Raw genomic sequence first — 22,942 nt, forward strand, 5'->3', positions numbered from 1 at the left:
GGTATTGGTAAGAGTGCTACAGTTAGTATTTTCACAGCGGTGCACTGAATGCTCCTCCTGTTACACTCAGAGCCTCCATTGCATCTAATCTAGCAGTTGACAGCTGCCGTGTGTGTGTGTGTGTGTGTCTTTGTGTGAATGTGTATAATCTCAATGCGCGCAAATACTCACTGTACATCATTCAAAAGTATAAGCCAATGGGATATCGGGATTCAGGATATTGTTGTACAGAAAGTAAAACTAATGGGATTATAATAAAGCTATAAAAGTGGTAATGTCCATATATCAGGTAATATGCATGTGTTATGTAACTGCATGTGTCCGCTGCTGCTTATCCAGGTAGCAAAATAACATCTGTATATATTAAATGATACATCTGAAATCACGGCCACTGTTGGTACCTAACTTTCACTGAAACAAATTGGATTCAGGCTTTAGGTATGCTTTTGGGCAATGACTATTTGTTTACATTTTAATGTTAATACAGTGTCTCCAAATTTTCCTAGCATAAGGGATGCATTGGTCATGTATATTTCTGCAGCATTGCCACCCATATCATAGCAACTCAAAGCACCAAGAATAAATATTCAGGAGAAAAGACAAAACGAAGTAACAATAGGAAAAATGGGTAAACAAAGCATTACAGATCAAGAATAACAGAATACAGTGATGTTAGTATTAGGATGGTTTGGGAAATCCTGTGCAGCTCAGCCAATTTCAATATGTTGGAATGAGTCAGTCACCCTGAGTCATAGGTCGTCCCAAAAACAGCACAAAACAGTGGGAACTAGTGCTGGGTGTTATGACCAAAAATCAGGGTTTTCCCTGGATTTTTTTGAGACAAAGGTAACAGAGGCTGAACAACGTGCATGGTGTGGCGTACACAGTTTGTGCGTGCACCTTTAGAGTGTTCATGATTTGAGGGTTCATAGGGATTTAAATTTTATACCAAGATGGAGCAGAAAGATGAAAAATAAAGGTTGTGACAAATAACTGTGTATATTATGTAGGCCTAGGACGGTATGCTTATCTCTCGATTTGATACTATCATGATACTTGGGTGCCAATTCGATTCAGAATCGATTCTCGATAGAATGAATAGAAAAGGGGAAACTATTTTCAGTCTCTTGCTCGAGTAAACTGTGTGCCAAAAAACATTCACTGCTGTCCTTATTCCACTGAAATACAAAATGAAACTTAACTGGCAGATAAGATAAATCGTCCGCAGCCTTTTTATTTTAAAAGGTTAACTGCGTTAATTAATGAATTGATTAATTTGAACGCATTTTACAGTCTCCTGCCTGTATGAGAATAACAAAATGAGGGGAGTGTTCCACTGTGTTGTTATTAATGTTATGTCTCCATCAGTGGATAGTAGCCTCTCTTTTTTGTTCCGTCAATATCACATGCTGGAATTTTCAACAAAGGTGGTGGCCAGTAATACAAAGGCCTTTGAGTTAGATAGGCAGGGAAAACCCTGTGTAAATGCACATATAAGCTATGCACTATGTACATAGTTAGGCAGCTGAGCTTGTGCATACAAAGATGCTTACATATATGAACACGGAGATGCAGCCACCCAGGGTCTTAATAATTTATACAGGAAGTTAAATCAATGAAATATGCAGACTGTAGCTGTAACACATGTAGCAGACAAAAGTCTCTGTCTCCTCTGATGGTTTTGCAAAAATGATAGCATGGTGGTTGAGTTACAAGCAGAACTGAAGAGAGCCAAAAAAAATAATCATGAACTATTAATTTAGTCGTGGCTTCAGTTAATTCTCACATTGCTTTTGCCAAAATTTGACAGCCCATGGACTCATTCCACTGTGTTTTTAGCACAGTTTTGTCAGTAATAAAGGCTCGATGATTGTTATACCGAACTGTACAAACACCCCGCCAATAATAAGCAAGTTTCTGCTGCTCTTTAAACCTTGGCTAAAGTGTAGGCGAAATACATGTTCAATATTTGAAAAAGCGAGAGGGCTGATGACTAGTCAAATTTCACAAGCAGCGTTACCACTTTTGAAACTGTTATGTTGTCTGTTCAAGTTAAATCAAGCACACCTAAAGCATTTAAAAGCACTTTAAATGTTATTTTTACCCTGAACTGTCAGTCTCCTACATACAGAAAGACTAACGTGGAAAGACAGTTCTGCGAGCGACTTAGCAAATGAACTATTATTATTGGAGACTGCCTTGACTTTAAACAGTGGGGTGTCTGGGTGGGGGAGCTTGAATATGCAGTAATTCAGCCTCCCACTGACAGAAACTGCAAGGTTATAAGTATATTAAAAGAAAGAAAGATGAAAAAAAAAACCCAGCTGCAATGTAATCTATTTCCCATCTCCTTCACTGAGATAAAGAATCTGGGACATTCAGTAGGGACATACAGATCTGTGGATGACACTGTAAAACCTCCATACTTCCCCTTCACAATGGCACTTCATAGTGGTAACATACACTATATACAGCAGAGAATATTGCTGAGATGTCAGAACAGTGATTAGTGTTCTCAATACTGTTATAGTGGCTCTGCTAATCTGCTGCTTTATTGTACAGCTGCACCAATATCAGCAGCAGAGTAACTGCATCCAAGATTTGCACACAAAAACCCTATCCCAATGTCCTCAACGTTGTCACAAGAGTCTCTCTCCCTTTCACACACACACACACACACACACACACACACACACACACACACACACACACACACACTCAGTACAGAGTGCGCTGAAAGGCCAGGCAGTGCAGCACGCCTCAGTAGTGTGTGCCAGCCTAATCTAGTCAGGCCTTTTATCCCATCGCCTCCCTCCACTTCCACTTAAGTCAACACTTCCCTGAGAGCTACAAAGCTAGTTTGCACCCTCGACACACACGTACTCATGCGCACACGCACACGTGCACACACTTTACTTCTCCTCCTTCGTTGTTAGTCTGTGTTTATCTCTCACTTTGGCACTCTCGCCTCATCTCTCTGTGTGTCAGTTACAAGCACAAACGCACATCTCACGCATGCACGCTCTTGAACACGTGCTCACACACACACACACGAACGGTCACACACAAAAATATACTCGGACACACATACTCTCACACAACTTTGAGAAAGGCTGGTAGTCTCTGAGGAGAGCCAGTAGTGTGAATGAATAGAAGCTGAATGTAGCTTAACAATCTGTGCCCAGTCAACTGAGTTGGCCTTCGCCCAGGCTGTGAGTTGGTACCCCAGAAAATAATTATCCACTGAACAAAGGTATAACTACACCATGGCAGTGATTATAGAGGTCCCCGTGAATTCAATGCGCACTGGTTTAGTCAGCAAGTCCTCATATCTAAACAACAAAAAAGGACACTCTTTAGATGGACCACTGTTCCAAAAACAACTCATTTTCTAAACTGCCACCCCTATGGTTAGAGTTTGGCTACGGGTAGGGAAAAATCACCTTCATGACTAAAAGACAGTCGAAGGGGAGAGAAATCATTTTGCACTTGTCAGGAGAATGTAAAAATGTGTCATTTATTGCATTTTAACATCTGACCAGAGCCTACTGAAATCAAAAATCTTTCTTCACGGAAGGGGTGGAGCCCCAGAAGCGGTAGGCATACGGGAAGTGAAGCTTTAACTATGTCCTTGTTTATAAGTATTGGTGCCTTTATTCATAAATGTCAAGTTGAAATGTCACAAACACCAGACCAGCCTGCCAACAGACAACACAACATGGTGATTTGGTGTTATACTATCTTTAGAAAATCACTGGCATAAGAGTAGACACACACACGCAATTTCACCCTGACACACACACACATACACACACACATGCACTGAGGGAAATATAAACAGCTTACTTTCAAGTGTCATTAGTGACCATTCACTTTGGACGTGCTCCCTGCAATCAGCAACAGCCTATGTTTGGACTGTCTTAACACGCATGCCCACACGCACTCACACACACAGAGTTACGTAGACAGCTCTGATAAAAAGCATGAGAGCTCAGAAAAGTAATTTGACTGAGGCCCAACAAAAGGAGTGTTTTCACAGGATAATCCCCAGCTGGGACTGCAGGGGTTCAGTGTGTGTTTGTGTGAGTGTGTATGTGCGTGCATGCGTGCGTGCGTGCCAGAACCCTGGAGAGTGGGTGTCTTTGTTTGTGTGTTTGTACTTGTGCAATTGTGAGTGTGTGTGTGTGTGTGTGGGATCAAGTCGAGCAGGGAGGGTTTTATTCAGGATTTCATTAGCAGGGAATAGGAGATGTTTGGCCTGGCCAGCCACCCCTGGCTCAGGGACAAGAGTGTGTCTGTAACCCAGCTAAACTGTCTGTATGGGCAAACACGGTGGCAGTTTTATGGACTTTAACTGTGTTTCTTTACATATTCCTCTCAGACTGAGATAGAGTGCAGAGGTTGAGCTCTAGAGTTTGTTCACACTAGGATCTGTCATACTGTGCTGTTGGATCAAGCGTCAACAACCACGGCTTGAAACTGGAGCCAATGCGGAAGTCCCTCTAAGTGCAATACCACTGATGGTTGCTAGATGCTGGATCCAAAAAATTCCTGGCTCCAATAGACTCCGATTCAACTTCTCTCATGAAAGACTAAGTCAATAAATTTTTTTAGCGAGTCATTATGGTCTCAATCTCTGGATTCGGGTCCTCTAATAAGTGTGCTGGTGGTCATTTTGGAAATTGTTGCTCCATTAATAATATAAAAAGATGAATAGTAGTTTTTATGTCTGCTGTGTGAGCGTTGATTGACAGCTGTGACATGTTGACAGTTCACTCCCAAGCTCCAGGACTCGCAATATTTCGGAAAGTTTAATGTTACTTGATAACAATACCTGCCATATTAGTTAGCTAATGTTAGCACAAGTCTGCAGTGCTCAGTGTTTTCGGTAAGTTAGCATTAGCTTGGGTCCGAGGTAGCGGGGTGTTGTTTCCAGTGCATGAAAGGAAACACCCTGCACTCCTTATTTGGAAGGTCCTGGTTCCAAACAGAAAAGATGGCGCTGACCGTAAGCAGCAACTCTTGGCTTTAAACTGGCTCCGATGCAAACCAACGGGTGACATCACAACTTGCTACATCCATCTGTATATAGTCTATGTGTTGGATACAAAAACGGCTTCCTGTGTGATCGTAAACACTGACATGGATTATAATGACATGGATTTAATACTATCAGTGGTAAGACGCCACTAAGTGAGACACTGGTGTATTGAGGAGAAGGCACAGTGTGTGCTAAGGCTGATTATTTTTGCAGGGTTTTAAAATTATTACTTTTCGGGAATGTATTATTATTCTCTGGAGAAACAGTTATCTCTCTCATTTTTTGTTATTGGTTAATATTAAGGAGATTATAAGGTAACAATTTAATAAAACAATATATGTGAATAGAATACATCAATTCTCTTTAAAAATACACTTCTCTTAGATGGAAAATACACAATGCTTAGCGTACAGAATATTGGCAATCTATTTTTTGGCACATCATCTTACCAGTTTGTATATGTCCAAGTGGTTCTATTGAGCATCTTTTTAAGTGCTAATCTGAGATAATTACTGTATGCAGTAACATTGAAGCAGAATCCTACACATGGAGCCATTTTAGAGAGGATTTTGTCTAGCTGTTTTGGTGGTTTGAGGTATGTGAGCATCAATCTAAGGTAACACTGGAACACCCATATGGAAATTTATGGGATGGAGGCAAGATTTTCCTCTTCATTGCTACTTAAATTTGGTTTGGAGAAGGCAGCTTTCTCTCAGCATGTGTATTAGTCTCCAGCTCAAATACATGCATGCAAAGAGATACACACATGCTTATAACCCTACGTTCCAACAGTTATTTGGCCAAGGAAAAGGGAGTAGACTTTGGTGAGGCATGCTTGTAAATACCAGGATTATAATTCCTGGGCTTCATCCTCAGTGTGCACCAGTGTCAAGAAAATTTGTGTACAATATAGGGATCTAATGATGAACTCTGTGACTTCATTGCAGTGTGTACAGCCTAAACCTAACCCTAAGATTCCTAAATGGATTTATAGTTGACACCATAAATGGGAGTCCTCAGTTCCGCCATAGATAAGTATGGTGTAGGTTGTGACTTATATTTCAGTGTGAGATTTCACCCATTGATAGCACCACCGCAAAGTGGAAGCATCATAACTGATCAGCAGGGATTAAAGCAAGAAAAGATTTGTGAGCCTGAAAAGTTGCCCAGGAGGAAATGTGTACAATGTATTGAATTAAGTATTATATGAATTTAAAACCGTTCTATGCCTGAAATCAGGCATGGTGCCTGAGAACTTTAAGCCCTGTGATCAGGCCGTACTGCACTTTAATTATATTCCCCCATTAACCGTGTTTACATTGCTTTATTTACTTTGTAATAAGAGCATCGCTGGGAAGGTCCACCTTGTTTCATTAATAACTGTGAGCGGTGAACAGAAGGTTTGCAATGGAGATGGGTTTGCAAGATGTGTGTTACTAAAAAAGGAGAAGATACCCAAGTCTTTTTTTCAATCAGAGTTCTTGCAGTCCCCAAGTGGTATCTACACATCTTGTAGTTACATTTTTGATTAGCTACAGCAGCTATATGCCTATGCTCCATAGCTATATAGTGATACAACCCTGCACAACCAAAAATAAGCTTTTCGTCTCACTTCCCTTCAAGTTAAAGGTTTCTGGTCCATGTTCACACATCATTTGACATTTTCAGTTTGTTTTTTTTCAGGCTTTGCCTGCCAAAGTGTGTGTCAGCCTCAGTACACTCCATGACCCCATAGACATTTATATTGTAATTATTAGTACAGCATATTGTAATTAACAGTAATCTTGTTTAGTTAATTTTGAGTTTGGAATAGAAAAGGCTCAAATCTGTAAATTTTTGTCTAATTTTGGTAATGGGTGCGTAAAATAAAATGTATGTAATATGTACAGTATAGACAGGTTTATACTCACTTTTAGTGACTGATCTTGCTACACCCTGACGTGTGTTTTCTAAGACCAAGTGTGGCCTATCAACTGCCAGTGAAAAACAGAAATCTTAGGGGCTCATACCATCAAGTCCACAGATGATGACAGCTACTCTAACGAAACTGAATATTGTTTCTTCTTTTAAATGTAGCAAAAGATAATCACTGGGGCAGCTTTTAGACTTTTTCACTTTTTCTCCACTGAAAACTCAGGACTCTCTTTGCTACAGAAACTACTTCTCTTATTACTTTCTCCTCTCTCCATAAATGGCTAGATTCAACAGGTCCAGTTCTTTGGAAAATGTTAAAAGGACAGTCTGTGAAATATAAAGAAACTGCAGTAGCTGAAGAGAGAAGTGTAAATGACAAAATTGTTCGAGTGTGTTGAAGATCACAGATTGATTCACTTTAACTGTGTAAAGGTATTCAGGAGTGGAATTTTTCCTTTAACATGCTTGACCTGCACTGCCTTGAGACAAGAATAGACATAGTAAAAGCTTCAAGGAGAAGAGTGAGCGTGAGAAAGGAAAAAGAGAGGAGAGAGAACGAGATAGAAGGAAGCAACAGCTAAGTAGGATGAGGAACAACAGATGGGGGAGAATCCCTCAGGCCATTCTTGCAATTATCTCTCCGGTCCCCGGTGTAGGGATCACTCGCCCACCAACGCACAAACCCTCACACCACACCCTGTCACACTCCCACCAGGGAATTCACACAATGAATGAAAGAAGAATAAGAAATGCACCGACCACATTCCCAAGTCAATAGCAATAATGACATCATGCATTTAATCCACAGACCGTACACGAATAATGATAGTATGTTATAGATTAACATTTCTATAACAAAACACATGTGCCTTTCATATTTTTGCCAGAAATTGTAAAACCCACACGTCTTTTCAATTCTTCTGAAATATTACTATTACAGCTTCTTGCCTTTCTCCAACACATTTTTCCGCCCTTCTGATCCCGAACAGGATATGCAGTTTAGAAGATGGATGAATGAAGGTGCGTGAGAAATTATAGGCTAATTAAATGTAGAATTCATTATAGACCATTAAGTTGTTGTTGTTAAGTCTGAACTAGATGCTAAATTATAGCAGGCTTTCATGAAAAATCTAATTTTATTCATCAAGAAACTAAATCAACATCCTAATTACAGTATCCTGGGTCAATTTGTGTGTACTTTAAAAAGGGGGAAACTGATATACTGAACTGAAACAATGAGAGATCAGTGAGATTAAATGTGATAGCCTGTGGGTTGTAGTATAATGAATATAGACAACACCTGTTCATATGTGAGGGACTGGCTGACCTGTGTCCCATGCCCATATTATGTGCAAACTGCTTGACACAGGGATATTATGGGTCAACAAGTTTTGTATGGAAAGGCTCTCACACAGATCGTTAAAAAACCCTTCATGCAGGAACTGACCTTGAGATTACTAAAACCTAAAAAGATGTCTTTTTTCACCAATATACACAGCTTTTTTTAGTCCTAACAATGAGAAAGCAGCACATACTGAATAACAAAATACAGAGGACAATAAATTTAACAAGTAGACTATAATTAGAAATCACCTTGCCAGCCAACCGCTGAAATCCAGTAAGAACACGAAAAAAAACTGTTTTCTTTGCTAAATGTGCTTTAATTTGTGCTGAAAAAGCAAGAAACCAGATGAAAATGGCTAAATATGGCTGAAATGTTGAATGGAGAGTTGTGGACAACACAAACTGTAACCTCTGCAGAGAGCTGGAGGTCAGTATACTTTAGTAATTTAGGTGAACTGTGGTTCTGCACTGAAATCTAGATACACCATTTTATATACAGTATAATGTAATAAATTCATTCTCACTTACAGAACACCACACTATTTTACAATTTCCTCATATTTAAATACTTATTTCTCCCCTTAATGACAATGACAGCTTCTTGACAGTGTAATCTTATACAGTGTGTGGTGGTTATACTGTCAACACCAACTGGCTCAGACTGAAACATGATCGGTCAAATTTGGTCCAATCATTTGTAAAACCCAAATCATAATTACTCATTACATAATAAATTATAATGTGTGTCCATCCATTTAGTGTAAAAAGAGGTATTAGACTGCTGAGCACCATAAACACTGTCACACCATCTCTGAATCAAATGCTGAACCATGTGGTGGAATATCAAGTACATGTACTCCTCTGATTTTAATGGATGTACATGGGGTTGTGTGAACATCGTGTATGTAATATATATTAAAAGGTTACAACTTGTATGATGTAGAGATATTAAAATCTAGGCAGAATCTCCTTCTATTTCCAGGAACTAGATCAGCTTCAAGGCCAAGAAGCCTTACCCTCTGTGCTGAATTACACACACACACACTTAAAATAGCTAACAACTAGAGGTTCTGCTCTTTGTCTCTCCCTTTTGATCCCACCAATAAAGTCTTTGTCAGGCACTTAGCACTTGGTTCTAAAAGCCAGCATACTGATGGCCTGAGGTGCACATCTCAAAGAGTTCAGTGTGAGCCTTGGACACTTTTTAAGATCTCAGTGTTGCAGTTGTAGTTTCCTGTGAGTAAATTTAGCTCCAAACACTATTTGCCAAAACATCTGCGTACTATCTGGAATTACGTTTGCTGCCGGACAATATTAGATCATTAGACATTCTAACAGGAAGTGTAGGGGACTATTGGAGCCCTCAGCAGTTTCCGTGGTGTAACTGTTTGAGGTAGAGGGCTCTGACAGGAGCTTTTAAGAGGCAGAGAATCCATTAGACAAGGGTCGCTACAAAGTGGCCAACTATTAAAAATGCAGCAGCACCATTATTCCCTGACCCAGCCTACAACTTCTGTCTCCTTCACTGCATCACTCTTTAGTTCCCTTTGGTTCTCTATCTTATCAGTAGGAATTCTTTTTCGTTACAGCCATCTGTTCTCTTTTTGATATATCTCACTCTACTCTCCTTCATATCCCTTTTTCTCCCCTATCCTTCTTTCTCTCTCCCTCCTCCACATATTTTCTATTACAAAACTGGCAGGTGTGAGCCTCCCTCACCCCTGCATGCATGTGCTGACCCACTGAAGCTTTTTCACTCCTATTCAACAGAGAAAGAGGCACTGGTCAGCGACCGCTACTGTACTGGGACAAGAATAGAACAGCCCACGGAGAATAATAAATGGACATATATGGGTGGTTAGGAGAGTCCCTTTTAAGCAGTAAAAACTACCCAGGCCCGGCAAACTGAACAGATGGTAGGAGAGAGGGAGAGAGAGAGCCCAGAACACAGTGGGAGAGAGGCAGGAAAAGAGAGAGCAGGGAAAGGAGGGAGAGAAAGTATTGGGTAGGGTATTAGAAGAAAGCAACATAAGGACATTCTCTATTCTCTACATTGGCATATGATGCTATCAAGAGCGGAAAAGGGATCCAAACAGAATAGCTGGGTCTTAAACAACAAGCACATGATAATATTGTCAGAGTTGGTTGTAAAACTACAACTGATGCAGGCAGATGTGTGAGCAGAAACAGAGCATGAGCAGAATGCATGCTATGCCATAAACCCTATACTCTGTGTTTACTTTGCACAACACACACACGCAATTCAGTTTCTACGTGTGTGTGTGTATATGTGTGTTATGTGCTCTGCATAATTCATGGTCGCTGTTTCTGCTAAGGCAAAGTACTTTATGTTTGACAAGAGGAGGAACAGAAGTTTGGAAGGAAACAAGCAAGGAAGGAAGAAAGTAATGTGAAAGGGGGGATATCGTGAAAAGATTAGTGTACGAGTTAATCAATTTTTTTGGTGTCTCTTTTAGTTTACACATGCATATCTCCGTGTTGTGTGTGTCCCTCTTTCTCTCCTGCCTTTATGATGTTTATTCATTACTGCTAAGCCGACCACTGACCACATTTATCTAGCGCATAATAGAGAGTAATTGAATGTGAAAAGCTCATTTTTGAAAGGATGAAATATTCTATTTAGATGTCCGGGCGTGTCCGCATGTGTCATTACTTTGTTATCAGCTGAATGCTGTTTCTCATTACCCTAATTAAAGCTCCTTGTGTGCCACTGAGCATATTAGCACACTGATCTGCAGCAAACTAATGATCGGCTGGTTGATAGTGTGACTTTTTTTTCTCTTTCAACCTCTCTCTTATCTCGCTCTTAGTGATTATCATCAAAGATTCACATCCTCAGTCAATCATCATCAGAGGCTAAAAAGATAAAAAAAACGTGAATAGCGCTACTACATTCAGAGGCGTACCATGCATGCATATATAGATGAAAGTTCACACATAGGCGTGTATATAGAAAGAGACGTAAAATCACGTGCAAAGGGAAAGTAGAGCAGCAACAGCAGAGAATGGAGGCATAACAGGAGAGAAGAGAGAGAGGTGTCCGGCAGATGAAATTTATAAGAATGTTTCTCTGAGTGTCTAAGCTTTAGGGTGGGAAAGAACATACGTGAAAAGAAAGAGTAGAACAAGAACACAGTATAGCGTATATGATCAATGCCATTTTTCTGCGTCTTAAAAAGATAGCATGTTAGATTTTGTTGTTTTTGCTGTGATGACATATTCCACCCCAACCATGCCAAAACACTTAAAAAGTCACAGCAGCAATCACAAGCCACAATAATTTGTTTTGCACTGTCATTTGGACCAATTAGGGATTTCACAGAATGGATTTCCTGCAAAACGTAAGAAAAATGCTTTCAGCTGATTACTAAATTATGCCTGCTAAGAAACAGAACGGGCATCGACTGAAACCAGCTCACAGAGGCAATTAAGAAAATCTTGAACATTGATTGTATTTAAGAATGATAGATTTGAGCTATTGCTTGTAGGGTTAAAGTCCCTCCAGCTATACCCTCTGGTTAAATTTTAACTAATCACAGAGAATACAACAATGCAGCTGCGCCTGAGCGTTATCCCCTCCCTCCGATCCCCTCAATCCCTCTTATAGCCATGATTAAGGGCCACTAGGCTCATATAAGAGTGCATGCTGTCCCTCCCCACCCCCTGCTAATGTACACTAACTGTACCTATAACCCATTATGGAGGCCGAGCAAGAGCAATTCTCTGTTTAATAGCCTCACATTTATACATACTCTGTCATCTGGCTAGGCATTGTTAGTTTAGTCATTTCATAACTGCCTTTGTGCGAAGATGGTGCATGTGTGCTTGTGTGTGTGTGTTTAAGATTGCTATTGTAAGAGAGGCACAGAAGGCAGTGCACATATACACACACGATTGATTTCCACAGGAGGAGAGCCTCCACTCTCTGGAATCAAGATTAATAAGAGGCCATTTACATCTCCAATCAGATCAGTGAGCAAGATAGAGCGAGAGGGAGAGAGAAAGAGAGGGAGAGCAAGCAAGACAGAGGTGGAAGGTGTGACAAAGAGCTTACGAGACTGGGTAAAAACCTAGTATACGGCTGGCCCATGTATGAAACACCAGAGGGCTTTTAATTTGAAACAACGGATACAGGAAGTGGTGACACATGGCGACACCCAGCTGAGGCGAGTGATGAAACTACACCATTGGTCAGCCCTCAGCAGCTTTGGCTGACCAATGGTGTAACTTCATCACTCAGTTAGTGATTCACTCACTCAGTCAGTGACAGACATTCGTGTTTATAGGGCTGCTCCCTGCTGTCCAGCCAACAGCCCACACAATAAATACTACCATTAAGTCTTTGTCTGCTTTTGTCCAGTGTACACAAAGAAAAAAGCTTGAAAGCCACCTGCACACCTACATTCACACCCACACACACACACACACTCATATTTGAAGTCAAAGAGCAGCACAGGCAGATCAAACACTATGCTGGTCCATATAGATGTATAACTCAGCTATTCTATGGGGCCTCAGACACGCACACACACACACACACACACAGAACTGTTCTTCTGGGATCCAGAGAGCTTTAATGACAGCAAGCTATACTGAGAAAGGGTCAGGCAGGGGAGTCACCGTTCAGAGGCCACACACATGCAGACACACACACACACACAGGATATTGGGGCGTGTGGTCCATTGAGGGTGCTGGGGTGCCGTCCCTCCTGAAATTCCAATTGTGAAATGCATATTTTAATGAAAAGTTGTTTTTGATATTGTTTTGTTGTGTCTGTATAAAAATTCCACTCTTTTACTCTCATATAAATCCCACATAATTACAGAAACATGCAATGACTGATGAAAAAGCACTGCCTACAATCTCTGTGTGCCGAAGGGTGTACTTTTTGCCGCCCAACAGTGGTTTGCATGTAATATGGTAAATGCTAAGTTGGATCAGCCGCAAGGACAAAACCTGATGAGTGGGGTTAAGGTTAGTGATAAGGTTAGGGTTAGGGTTACGTGCACAATGAAGAAACACAATAAATACAGATCTTGCAAGAGTTTCGCAAATTGTCCCTCTGGCTGATCCAATCTGGCACCAACTGTGTAATATGTTTGGCTTTTCCTGGTGGCCCCTGATTGGTTGACACTGCACGCCGAAAATAACTGGATCTGGGGCAGAAAATTTTACACCCAAGAAATGTTGCCAGATTGGCCAATTGCTGCTTCCTTATTAGATAACATTTGGGCAGGCAGGCAAAACGTACACGGATCATTGTGGTACTGTGGTGATAACTGTAAAGTGAAAACAGTTTCTAAGCAGCAACCCAAAGATACTTTTTTAAACTTTTAGAAACTGCTACCCGAGCCGCTAGCCACCGGCAGCTGGCTCTTTGCTACATTGTACGGCGTATGCTCAGGGACAAAATACATAGAGCTACCTGGGACCGTAGCCCCACCCAGTGGAAAAGTCACGCCATTCCACTGCAGGATGCCTGTACATAGAATTTACACACACACAGTACATACAGAAGTGTGCAAGATAAACTCAGTGCAGTGAAAGACAAAGATACAGGTTAATGTACAGCCACGGATGCAAAGCTGACATACAGATGCAGGTTTTATTCATATATGGATGTGTATGTGAACACACACACATGCAGGCGCAGCCGAGAGAGAACACTGGGGAAGGTAGGATCCAATTTGATTTGACCTTGACAGTAGAGAGAGGGAGGGCTGGTGGGATGGAGGGATGGATGGTGTGTAAAGAATGAAGTGATGGTCTAGGCCAGATGCTTGTTGCAGATACTTGAGAGAAATGAGATGACCCTGAACTGATCGAGATAAATCATAGAACAAGAGACAGCAGTGTGACACGGTGACATCTGTACACATAAAGCGCTGTGACACATGTGCATCAAATGTTGAAGTTAATCTAACATACATGTGCATGCAGCATAATATCATGTGTAATAAACTGACAAATCACAAAGAGAATTTATTAGATGCCCCTGGATTCACTGACAAGGCTGTGAAGAACTGCTTTATTACTCGAAATAAGAGTATACCTTATTACAAATATGACGCAATCGCAACAATTTCATACAAAGAATATGAAGTTTTAGTGCACGCAACCACAAAATTAATGATTAAAATGCTGCCAAAAACACTCATTGACAAGAGGTTTTTTGCAGTGTTTGAAAAAAGAAAAATATTAATCAAGATATTGTTTTTATTTAATTCATTCTGGAGAGAGAAAAAAGATTAAAAAACACTTTTTTAGAGACAATTACCATACACATATTTTATATTATTCAGTAGCAGACATCCATTTACTTCTCCAGATTAGCAAACAAAAAGGCGCGCTTATCACTGGAGACGTTGTTTATTGCAACCAAATCACAGATGTGCATTAACAAGCAGTTTCCAGCTTCTGTTTGTTCATCTTGAGCACCCTTAAAAACATCAGACAGCTCCCAGATGTGAATGTGTGCAGCTCTGAGATCAGCAGATAAGGTTGGCAGGTCGTAAAAGAGTGCACATGTCATCTGCGAATGTAGTCTCGCTGTTAACTGGAGAAAAAAAAATATTTTCATTTCTAAACTGAAGCTAAAGAGCTGCTACTGAAGGTGTGTTAAAACAAACTAAATGTTTTTAGTCAGTGAGTACTTGAACTGAACTGAATCTGTCTTGGTTACGGATGTCCTGGGTTGATATGACATATTTTAGTTGATCAGTATCAGCTATATTAAATCTATTAAAATTCCAATCCTTTTCTCTTTTACCTCATTGTGCTCCATCTCCACTAGCGTTGATATGTACAGTCATCGTCGTAAACTGACATTATCCACAACTTGTGGCGGCGTGGCATGTGTTATAAAAACTTAACAAGCAGTGAAAACGTCTTCAATGTGGAGCCATTTTTAAATTGGAAAATTAAAGCAGGCTTACATCCACTTGTAATCTTTGTGTTTTGCAAGGCGGCAATAACAGTCTCTTTTAACATGACTAATTTGATACTGCACCAAATTCAAATGTGATTGTGCTTTAAAAGTTATTTTGGGGGTGTGCACTTTCTTTTGGGTCAGTGGTTTTGTAATTACAAGAGATATTTATATTTTTACAGTTTGTTAAAAATAAATGAAAAACATGAAAGTGTGCAGCCATGCAGGTACTCTATATAGAAACTTCTTAGAAACTGTTCTGAATTTACTGATTGTAATGTACATTGTGTGCACTGCCTAAAGTGGAGAAATATAAACATCAAATTTAAACTTTTTTTTAAATTAAAGAATTAAAGAAGTTGGATTGGGATCTAAGGCAAAAAAACTTTAAGTAACCCCACAAATGTATTGGTGGTTGAACTAATACTCAAGACTGGGACAAGATCTCTTGCTATTTCAGCGAAGGCATCATACAGTCTGCATTTGGTTCAGGTTCAATGTATTTTTAACCGTAGAGCAATAATTTTCTCACCTGTTCTTCCCACACTGTGTCCCCCCAATAGCATGATCTCTCTATTCTCATAGCATCCCGCACCTATACTTTTATCTTTTCTCCTGTCTCCATCTCTCTTGCCTACTGACATGTACACATTTACTAAATATTGCAACAAACCTGCCAACTCCTCACACTTACTATCGCACGAAAGAAAAAACAAATGAATCACAGCAGACAAAGGGAATGGCGGGCCAGGCGATATGATGCAGGAGCAATCGATTGGGCCTTAGTAATCCATTTTCCTCGTCTTGGTGGTAGAAGACTCAAAGTGTGTGAGTGTGTGTGTGTGTGTGTATCTTAGTGTATGCATGCCATGCCAAGACAATTGGAATAAAACAGAAAGAACAACAAGAAAGAAAGAAAGAAAACATCACACTGAGCTCAGTTTTCTCTACTCTAGGTAATCGGAGAACTGTATCAGGTTCCATCAATCACGTCTACAAATAGGCTATCATGGGTGAGTGTGGGCTGGGAGTACGGGGTGGGGATGGCCAGTGAAGAGAGGGATAGATAGAGGGTGGTGATGTTGGTGGTGGTGGTGGTGGTGGTGGTGTGACAGAGAGGGAGAGGGACAAAGTGGGAGAGAAAACAAGGGCTGAGGGAAGGGTGGGCCTCATGCCCTGAACTTGAACTTGGAGCTGGTGGGGTCGGAGAGGGGAGGATGGGGTCAAGCGCTGACAGGGGGAGTGGAGGAAAAAGGAAAAAACCCAGCTGAGTGACACTAGTATCTCCCTGCTCAGAGACAGATGGGGGTGAGGGGACAAACGGGCTGTTTAGCAATCCGTCTTATGAGGCAATTTCAGCTTCTACCTCTGTGCTTTCTCACACTGTTGTGGCCTAAGATCCAAACGGAGTACATTTTAATGTTGGTGAAACACTTATCTTACTCTTTTGATATGCTCATGCACTGCGACCAGACCCTTTTTTTGGATCCTGGTTCATAGATAAAGGAACATTACATAGTTGTGGGAAGAATTACTTGTAAACCAAACACTTGTGAAAAACGAATTCTGTCTTGATCTGGCACTGATTAGAAAAGAAGATTTAAAGAGGCAGCAGATAGAGTTCATTAAAGAGATGATCAAAAGACGATCCTGAGACTCTAAAGATGAAACACTAATGTGCATTTGCAACACACAAGCCTGTTTATTGCCTTTGAAGTAGAGGGGTAAAATAGGTCAACACTGCTGACCATCCTACCTTGGTCTGGAGATAGTGGGGGTAGTAGTAGGTGTAGTGGGGGTACATTGGCTGCTGCTCCAAACGTTTTCCCATGTAGCTGGAATCCAACTGAAGGTCCTGGAGGCTGGAGATAGAAGCTCGCAGGTGGGGTACGATCACTCTGAGGGTCTGGCCTGGATCCTTAAGACGACTGTTTCCAAGTGTCGAGGACGCAGAGAGAAAACGCTCTTCTCTTGCTGGCGGAGGTATGTGTGTGATAAAAGCACAGAGGAAGGGATGGATAAAGGGTCCGATGGTACTTGAAATTTTAGTCTGTCTACTTGTCTGGGAGCTCACAGGGAACCTCACAAAACCAGTCCTCCTGTAGGTCTGGAAAGAGAGACAGAAGGAATCCGGAGTGGCAGCAAAAAAGGGGGGTTGGAAGAGGAGAAGGAAGGGTGAAGGAAAGGAAGATATGAAAGGATAGCAGGAGGCAATACAGGAAACAACAGGGGGGAATGAACAGCAGGACGGAGAAAGGGTAAAAGGAGAGGGAAGAAGAAGAAGATGATGAGGAGGAGGAAGAGGAGGAGGAGGAGGAGGAGGAGGAGGAAGAGGAGGAGGAGGGAGGAATGGATGGGATCCGGTTGCCGGTTCCTTGCACTCTCCGCTCTAAAAATCACACTCACTCTTCTCTCTTCTCTGCTGCCCTGAACATGCCCCTCAATTTGCTTTCCAGCGTCTTTCTCTTGTCTCTCTCCGTCTCTTTCTCTCTTCCTGTGTATCCGTTTCCTTGTCTCGTTCTTCCTCCCTCTCTCTCACACCAGACGAGACCCTGATCCCGCCGGGAGCTCGGCTGTATCCTGGAGAACACACGCTGTCCTCTGCTCTATCCTCTAAAGACAAGTGAAATCAGTGAACTCACACATGGATGTGGAGCTGGAGAGAAGAGAAGAGGAGAGGAGGAGATGGGAAGGAGGAGGAGGAGGAGGAGGAGGAGGAGGAGGAGGAGGAGAGAGGGTGGTCTGAAGCTGAAGCTGTGCCTTTTTTCTCACTCTCACTCACTCCCTCCCTCTTTTGTTAAGCTCCGGGGATAGATAGGTAGATATCGATGGAGCCCGGCGTGAAGGATGAGCAAAAGAAAAAGCCTTGGTAAAAACTCCTCTCGCTCAGGAAGAAGCAGATAGCCTTATCCAGACGCGCACTCACACAGAGGAAAATCCCTTCTGATCCACAAGGTGCCTCCTCCAACTCTCTTCTCTTTTCTTCTCTTCCCTTCTGCGATCCCTCTCTTTCTTCTCAGGCTCTCTCCCTGACAGCTTGCTTCCCACTGCGCCTGGCAGCCGTCACTGTGTGTGTATGGTGGTGGTGGTGGTGGTGGTGGTAGTGGTGGTGGCGGCGGCAGCGGTGGTGGTGGTGTGTGTGCGTGTGGTATGTGTGTGACTGTGCATGTAACTGAGAGGGGAGTGTGTTTGTGTGGCTGTTGCCGTCTGCTCCACTCTGCGTGCTGAGGCATAGAGGGGCTCGGCTTCAGCGCAGCGACGCTCCTCCCTCCCTCTCTCTCTCCCTCTCTCTCTCCCTCTCTCTGTCTGTGTCTCTCTCCCTCTGTGTTTTTCATGGAACTATAGAACAGTGGGAGTGGTTGGTCCTGCCCTCATTCAAGCCCTGGTGTGCGTGTGTGTGTGTGTGTGTGTGTGTGTGTACTAAATAGAAACTGAGAGAAAAAGAGAGAGACAGAGATGGGCTGTTCTGCTGACTGAGAGGCGGAGTTGGGGAGGGAGTATGAAGAGCAGGAGCAGAAGGGTAAAGGGTGAAAAGAGGATACACAAGGAGTAGAATTTGGAAACAGAGAGGCCCCCCTACTGGCACTCTATAGGCGCAGCAATGGCACATTTTCTATAACAAAAGCTGTCTTTGGATTCATTAAACTGTGCATTAGTAAGACATAATATCCATTTTTCTTATTATATTTTTCTACTGTCTATCATACAGAATGGCACAATTAGATCATGCAAATGCACCTGCATAAAAACATGCAAGCACACAGGCTTCAATGACCATTCAAAAATGTGTGCGAATGCCTCAGTGCACGCAGAGATTCTCCATTCAGACACGCACGGTGCCCAACATAGAGCGTGTATGTAGTTCAGTGGTAGTGTGGCACAGTGACCCACTGACACAGTGCTGCCTGTTATGTGATGTAACCAGGTTTAAGTAGTGATCTTACATAAGCACAGTGAGCCATGCATGAAAAGACTGCTGTGCCCTCTGACTGCAGCTGTGCGTGTGTGTGTGAAAGAGACAAGGGTTGGCAGACAATGCAAGTTCACTGCAGTGGAAAAGGGGCACGAGAACAGAATGCAAACATAAAAACCTCCTCTACGATAAGGGCTTTCATGTTCTTGCGGGCCATTAAACTACTTTGCAGGCTGTAATGCAAAAACACATCACTGTCTTTGTTCTATTGTGTGCCTATCTGAGAGTTTTGTCATTGTGCCCACATGTCTGTCAGTATTTTTACAGCATTCATCTATCAGCCTACACAATAATGATATGTTTGCCTGAGGTAAACTAACAACTAAACATCTTCCAATGTAGAATATAGAAGGTAAAATCATTTGTAAACTAAATTTGCATAGAGTTAGGCTTGATGTCAGTGATTTTTTTCGTCAAAGACAACACACATTTCCATTTCCAAAATATCGTTTTTCCATTTTGACGTCTGCTTGTGTGACCACTCACTAATAAAAATATCCAACATGTTCAATACAGACTGGGACAGGCAGGGAATATGGACTGCAATTAATCAGGGATGCAATAATGCCCTCACAACATACAAACCAGTGTAACCTATGCATAAATGCCCTGGTGGGATGAGCATACTTCACATTTGGAAAGTGGGTAAACGTTGTGTACATCAGTGGTGAAGTTTGAGGAAGCTGCAGAGGTGTTATTATAGTTTGCACTGGGCTTAATCTAGGTTTCAGTTAATAAAGAGAATTTTCTCTTGTCTCTTGTATCTTGTATTACCACTGCACTGGTGTGTGAACCTATAACACAGTACAACAGTATCATCATGCCTGGAGGCAATAGCCTGGACTCCCAAGAATCACCGTGTTTTCATTTTCATCTGCATTGCCTTGTTAACCACCAGACAAATTGAGTATTCCAGAGATACAAATAAATGTGTCTTCAGGACTGCATACATTACATGCTATAATTTGTACACAATTATAATTTTTAGCATGAATGAATTAATACATAATTTTTGTAATTGTTGGCTTTGTTTAAGAAGATGATGTGCTATTTTATCTCTTTTTATGTGTCTTGTTAATTACTGCTATGATCAAATTAACCCATGGAAATCATTAAAGTTGCTCTATTCAGGTATCATGTATTCTAATATATTATTGTTTTTGACAAAAGTTTTGTATTGTTTTTGTATTGCATTTTTTCTGATATATGGCCAGTTGCTTTTACATACATTTTAAAAGAAATGTGAATATCCTTGTGATAGTAAGTTATATGATCTTCATCATCATCAGTAACAACAGTAGCGCACATTCTCTGCCACCCAGATGAATGCAGACAGGAAGTTAGTCATCAGCTAATGGCTCTTCGGATGATGCAGGTAAAGGTCACTTGTAAATGAAAGTCAAGAAGTGACTCAGCCTATAAGGATGCACACCGATAAAAGTCATGTTGAAGTCATCAGCTGACAAGTTGTTAAGATGAACACAAATATATAACATCAAATATGCTCTCATGCTGGCAGTGACGCAGGTCCCTGTCATTTCACACAGCCTTATTGAATTAAAAGCTGCTTCTAATCAGAAATCAGCAGCATTGGCACAAGTGAAAAATAACTACAGTAACTGAGATGAAATGTGAAAACACTAAGATAAAATTTTACATCATATCATTATTAACGCCACAAACACCAGCCCAAACCTGCAATCGTGTGTTCATGGTCGACATTTTAGAAACTTGTCGCAAAACCCCTTTATGAAATAAAATGAACTAATTAACAAAGAAATATCACGTGACAGATTCATGTACCTACCTAGCAAAATAAAGTACGAACACTGCTGTAAACTAGGGATGGTGGAACAATCAATACATCTTTCCTCCATATTTTGATTAAGCTCACATAGGTTAGTTTTCAAGGCTATCACAATTTTCATTCATAAGAGCATCTCCTATGATAAAATGCGTTTTTGTACATTCTGTGTGGGGCTACCATTTAGTGAATGAACTAACCTGTTACATGCAATTCATGTAACAGGTTAGTTAATTCACTGAGACACTCTTCTCGATGGCGGAGTTGCTGCATGGGCTCATCTTGCAGTCACTCCAGCCTGAACTCTATAGCGAAATATATAAGCATGTAGTGGAGGCGCTGCAAACAAAAAAGAGCCATATTGATTATACTGCACCTGTAGTTAAGAAGTGTGCGTTCCTGAATCTTTGCGGTCTGAAGTGTTGTACGCACACAGAAGCTAAGCAGGCTGATTGAGGAAGGTTATATATTCATTCACTGGCACAACATGTGGAATGCCAAATGACAGAGAGATACAGGGAGATCAAGTGTGTGTCTGAGTGTTGTGTGTGTCTACTACGTGTGAGAAGCTAGTTTTCATGAAAAATTAAGATACGGCTGACACTGCAGTTTGAGAAGACAAAGAGAGAGAATTGATTCTTCCAACTGCACAGTACAATCCTATTATGAGAGGCGCAATCTTTACATCTCACTCTATACTCTGCTGCTATAATAAAGCTTCCTAATTACCTTGTCTAGTGACACGACAGCCATAATAATGGTGGTAAATACACACTGGTTAATTGCATTAATTTTAATATCAAACAGACCTCAATCTAATTGCCAAATTGTTTCTAAAGACTGAATATGCATAGAGACGAAATAGCTACATCGGCATTTCTTTGTAAAAAGGGCTTTCTTCTAAGAGAGACATTATTTCCCATGTTCAACGGCTGACAAACACCAGACATAAACTGACAGCTGGAGCAAAATATCAAAGTGTTTTCATTGACACTGTGTGTTCTTAAAGCCCCCGGTCATCAAAGCAGTTTTCAAATGGAGCAGGAAAGGCCATGCTGTGACTCAGGGATGTGTTCCTCCCATCGCTGACCACCAGATATATAACAAACACTGAGCCAGAAAAAAAAAAGAGGAGAAAAAGCCTCACATCTTAGCTCAGACACAGCTGGGAAAACAGAAGAGGTCATGATGACGATAGTCCTATTCTACAGAAGCTGCTCTGGTCAGTTTTCAAGGAAAACACCGGCCAAGATATCATCACACAAACACACTTACACACACATACACACGCGCACAAACACATGCGGTGGTATTTGCACAAAGGCGATTTACAGTAGTAAATGGACTATTACATCCAATTGCCACATGCAGCATGAGGGTATTTGTCTTTTTGAAGGTCTCCTGAGATATAAACACGAAACGGAGCCTGCAGAGAACGTGGAATAAACTGCTTTAGGTTTCTGCGATCCACAAAATCGAATGAGAAGAATTCAGGTTTAAACACACAGAAAATAGAAGCAGTGTCACAAGAAAAGAGAAGCATGTTTGCGTGTTAATATCTACATCACATCCAAGTTACATTTGCCAACCTCATTTTACTGAGGCAAAGGCCAATTCAAACCTCCAGGAAATTGGTGACTCCATTAGTGAAAAAGCTCTGCTGCACTATTCTGGGGCCAGAGCTGTGTGACCATAAACCGAGAGAGTGTTGGTAATGGCAGTATGATTCTACGCACATGCACCACCTGACCTGGAAAAAACACATAATTATTATTTAATTTACATTTGTCATTTCATGACATTTGGCTTAGTTTAGTTCCACAATTTTAGAGCACTTACAGTTAACAACAACACTATTCAAAGGTTGAAAAAGGTTGCATGCAGCTTGTAATGGACACAAACAATAAGTAGATTAA

The 22,942-nt window shown here is 41.2% G+C and overlaps 1 protein-coding gene across 7 annotated transcripts in view; it reads right to left on the reverse strand.

The window, feature by feature from the left end:
* The window catches only part of LOC121906267 (RNA-binding motif, single-stranded-interacting protein 3-like), a 192,345-nt gene that overhangs the window by 121,374 nt on the left and 48,029 nt on the right, over positions 1–22,942 (reverse strand). For 3 of the 7 annotated variants that reach the window (XM_042425030.1, XM_042425028.1, XM_042425029.1), the window contains one exon: positions 17,006–17,223. The exons of 3 other annotated variants lie outside the window; for them this stretch is intronic. In XM_042425030.1, the coding sequence (XP_042280964.1) occupies positions 17,006–17,223 (218 nt within the window). Of the gene's footprint in view, positions 1–17,005; positions 17,224–17,655; positions 17,674–22,942 lie in introns of those variants that run through there. One more of the 7 variants, XM_042425035.1, reaches the window with a different exon arrangement.

This window comes from Thunnus maccoyii, chromosome 10 (assembly GCF_910596095.1).
Source record: "Thunnus maccoyii chromosome 10, fThuMac1.1, whole genome shotgun sequence".
NCBI lineage: Eukaryota > Metazoa > Chordata > Actinopteri > Scombriformes > Scombridae > Thunnus > Thunnus maccoyii.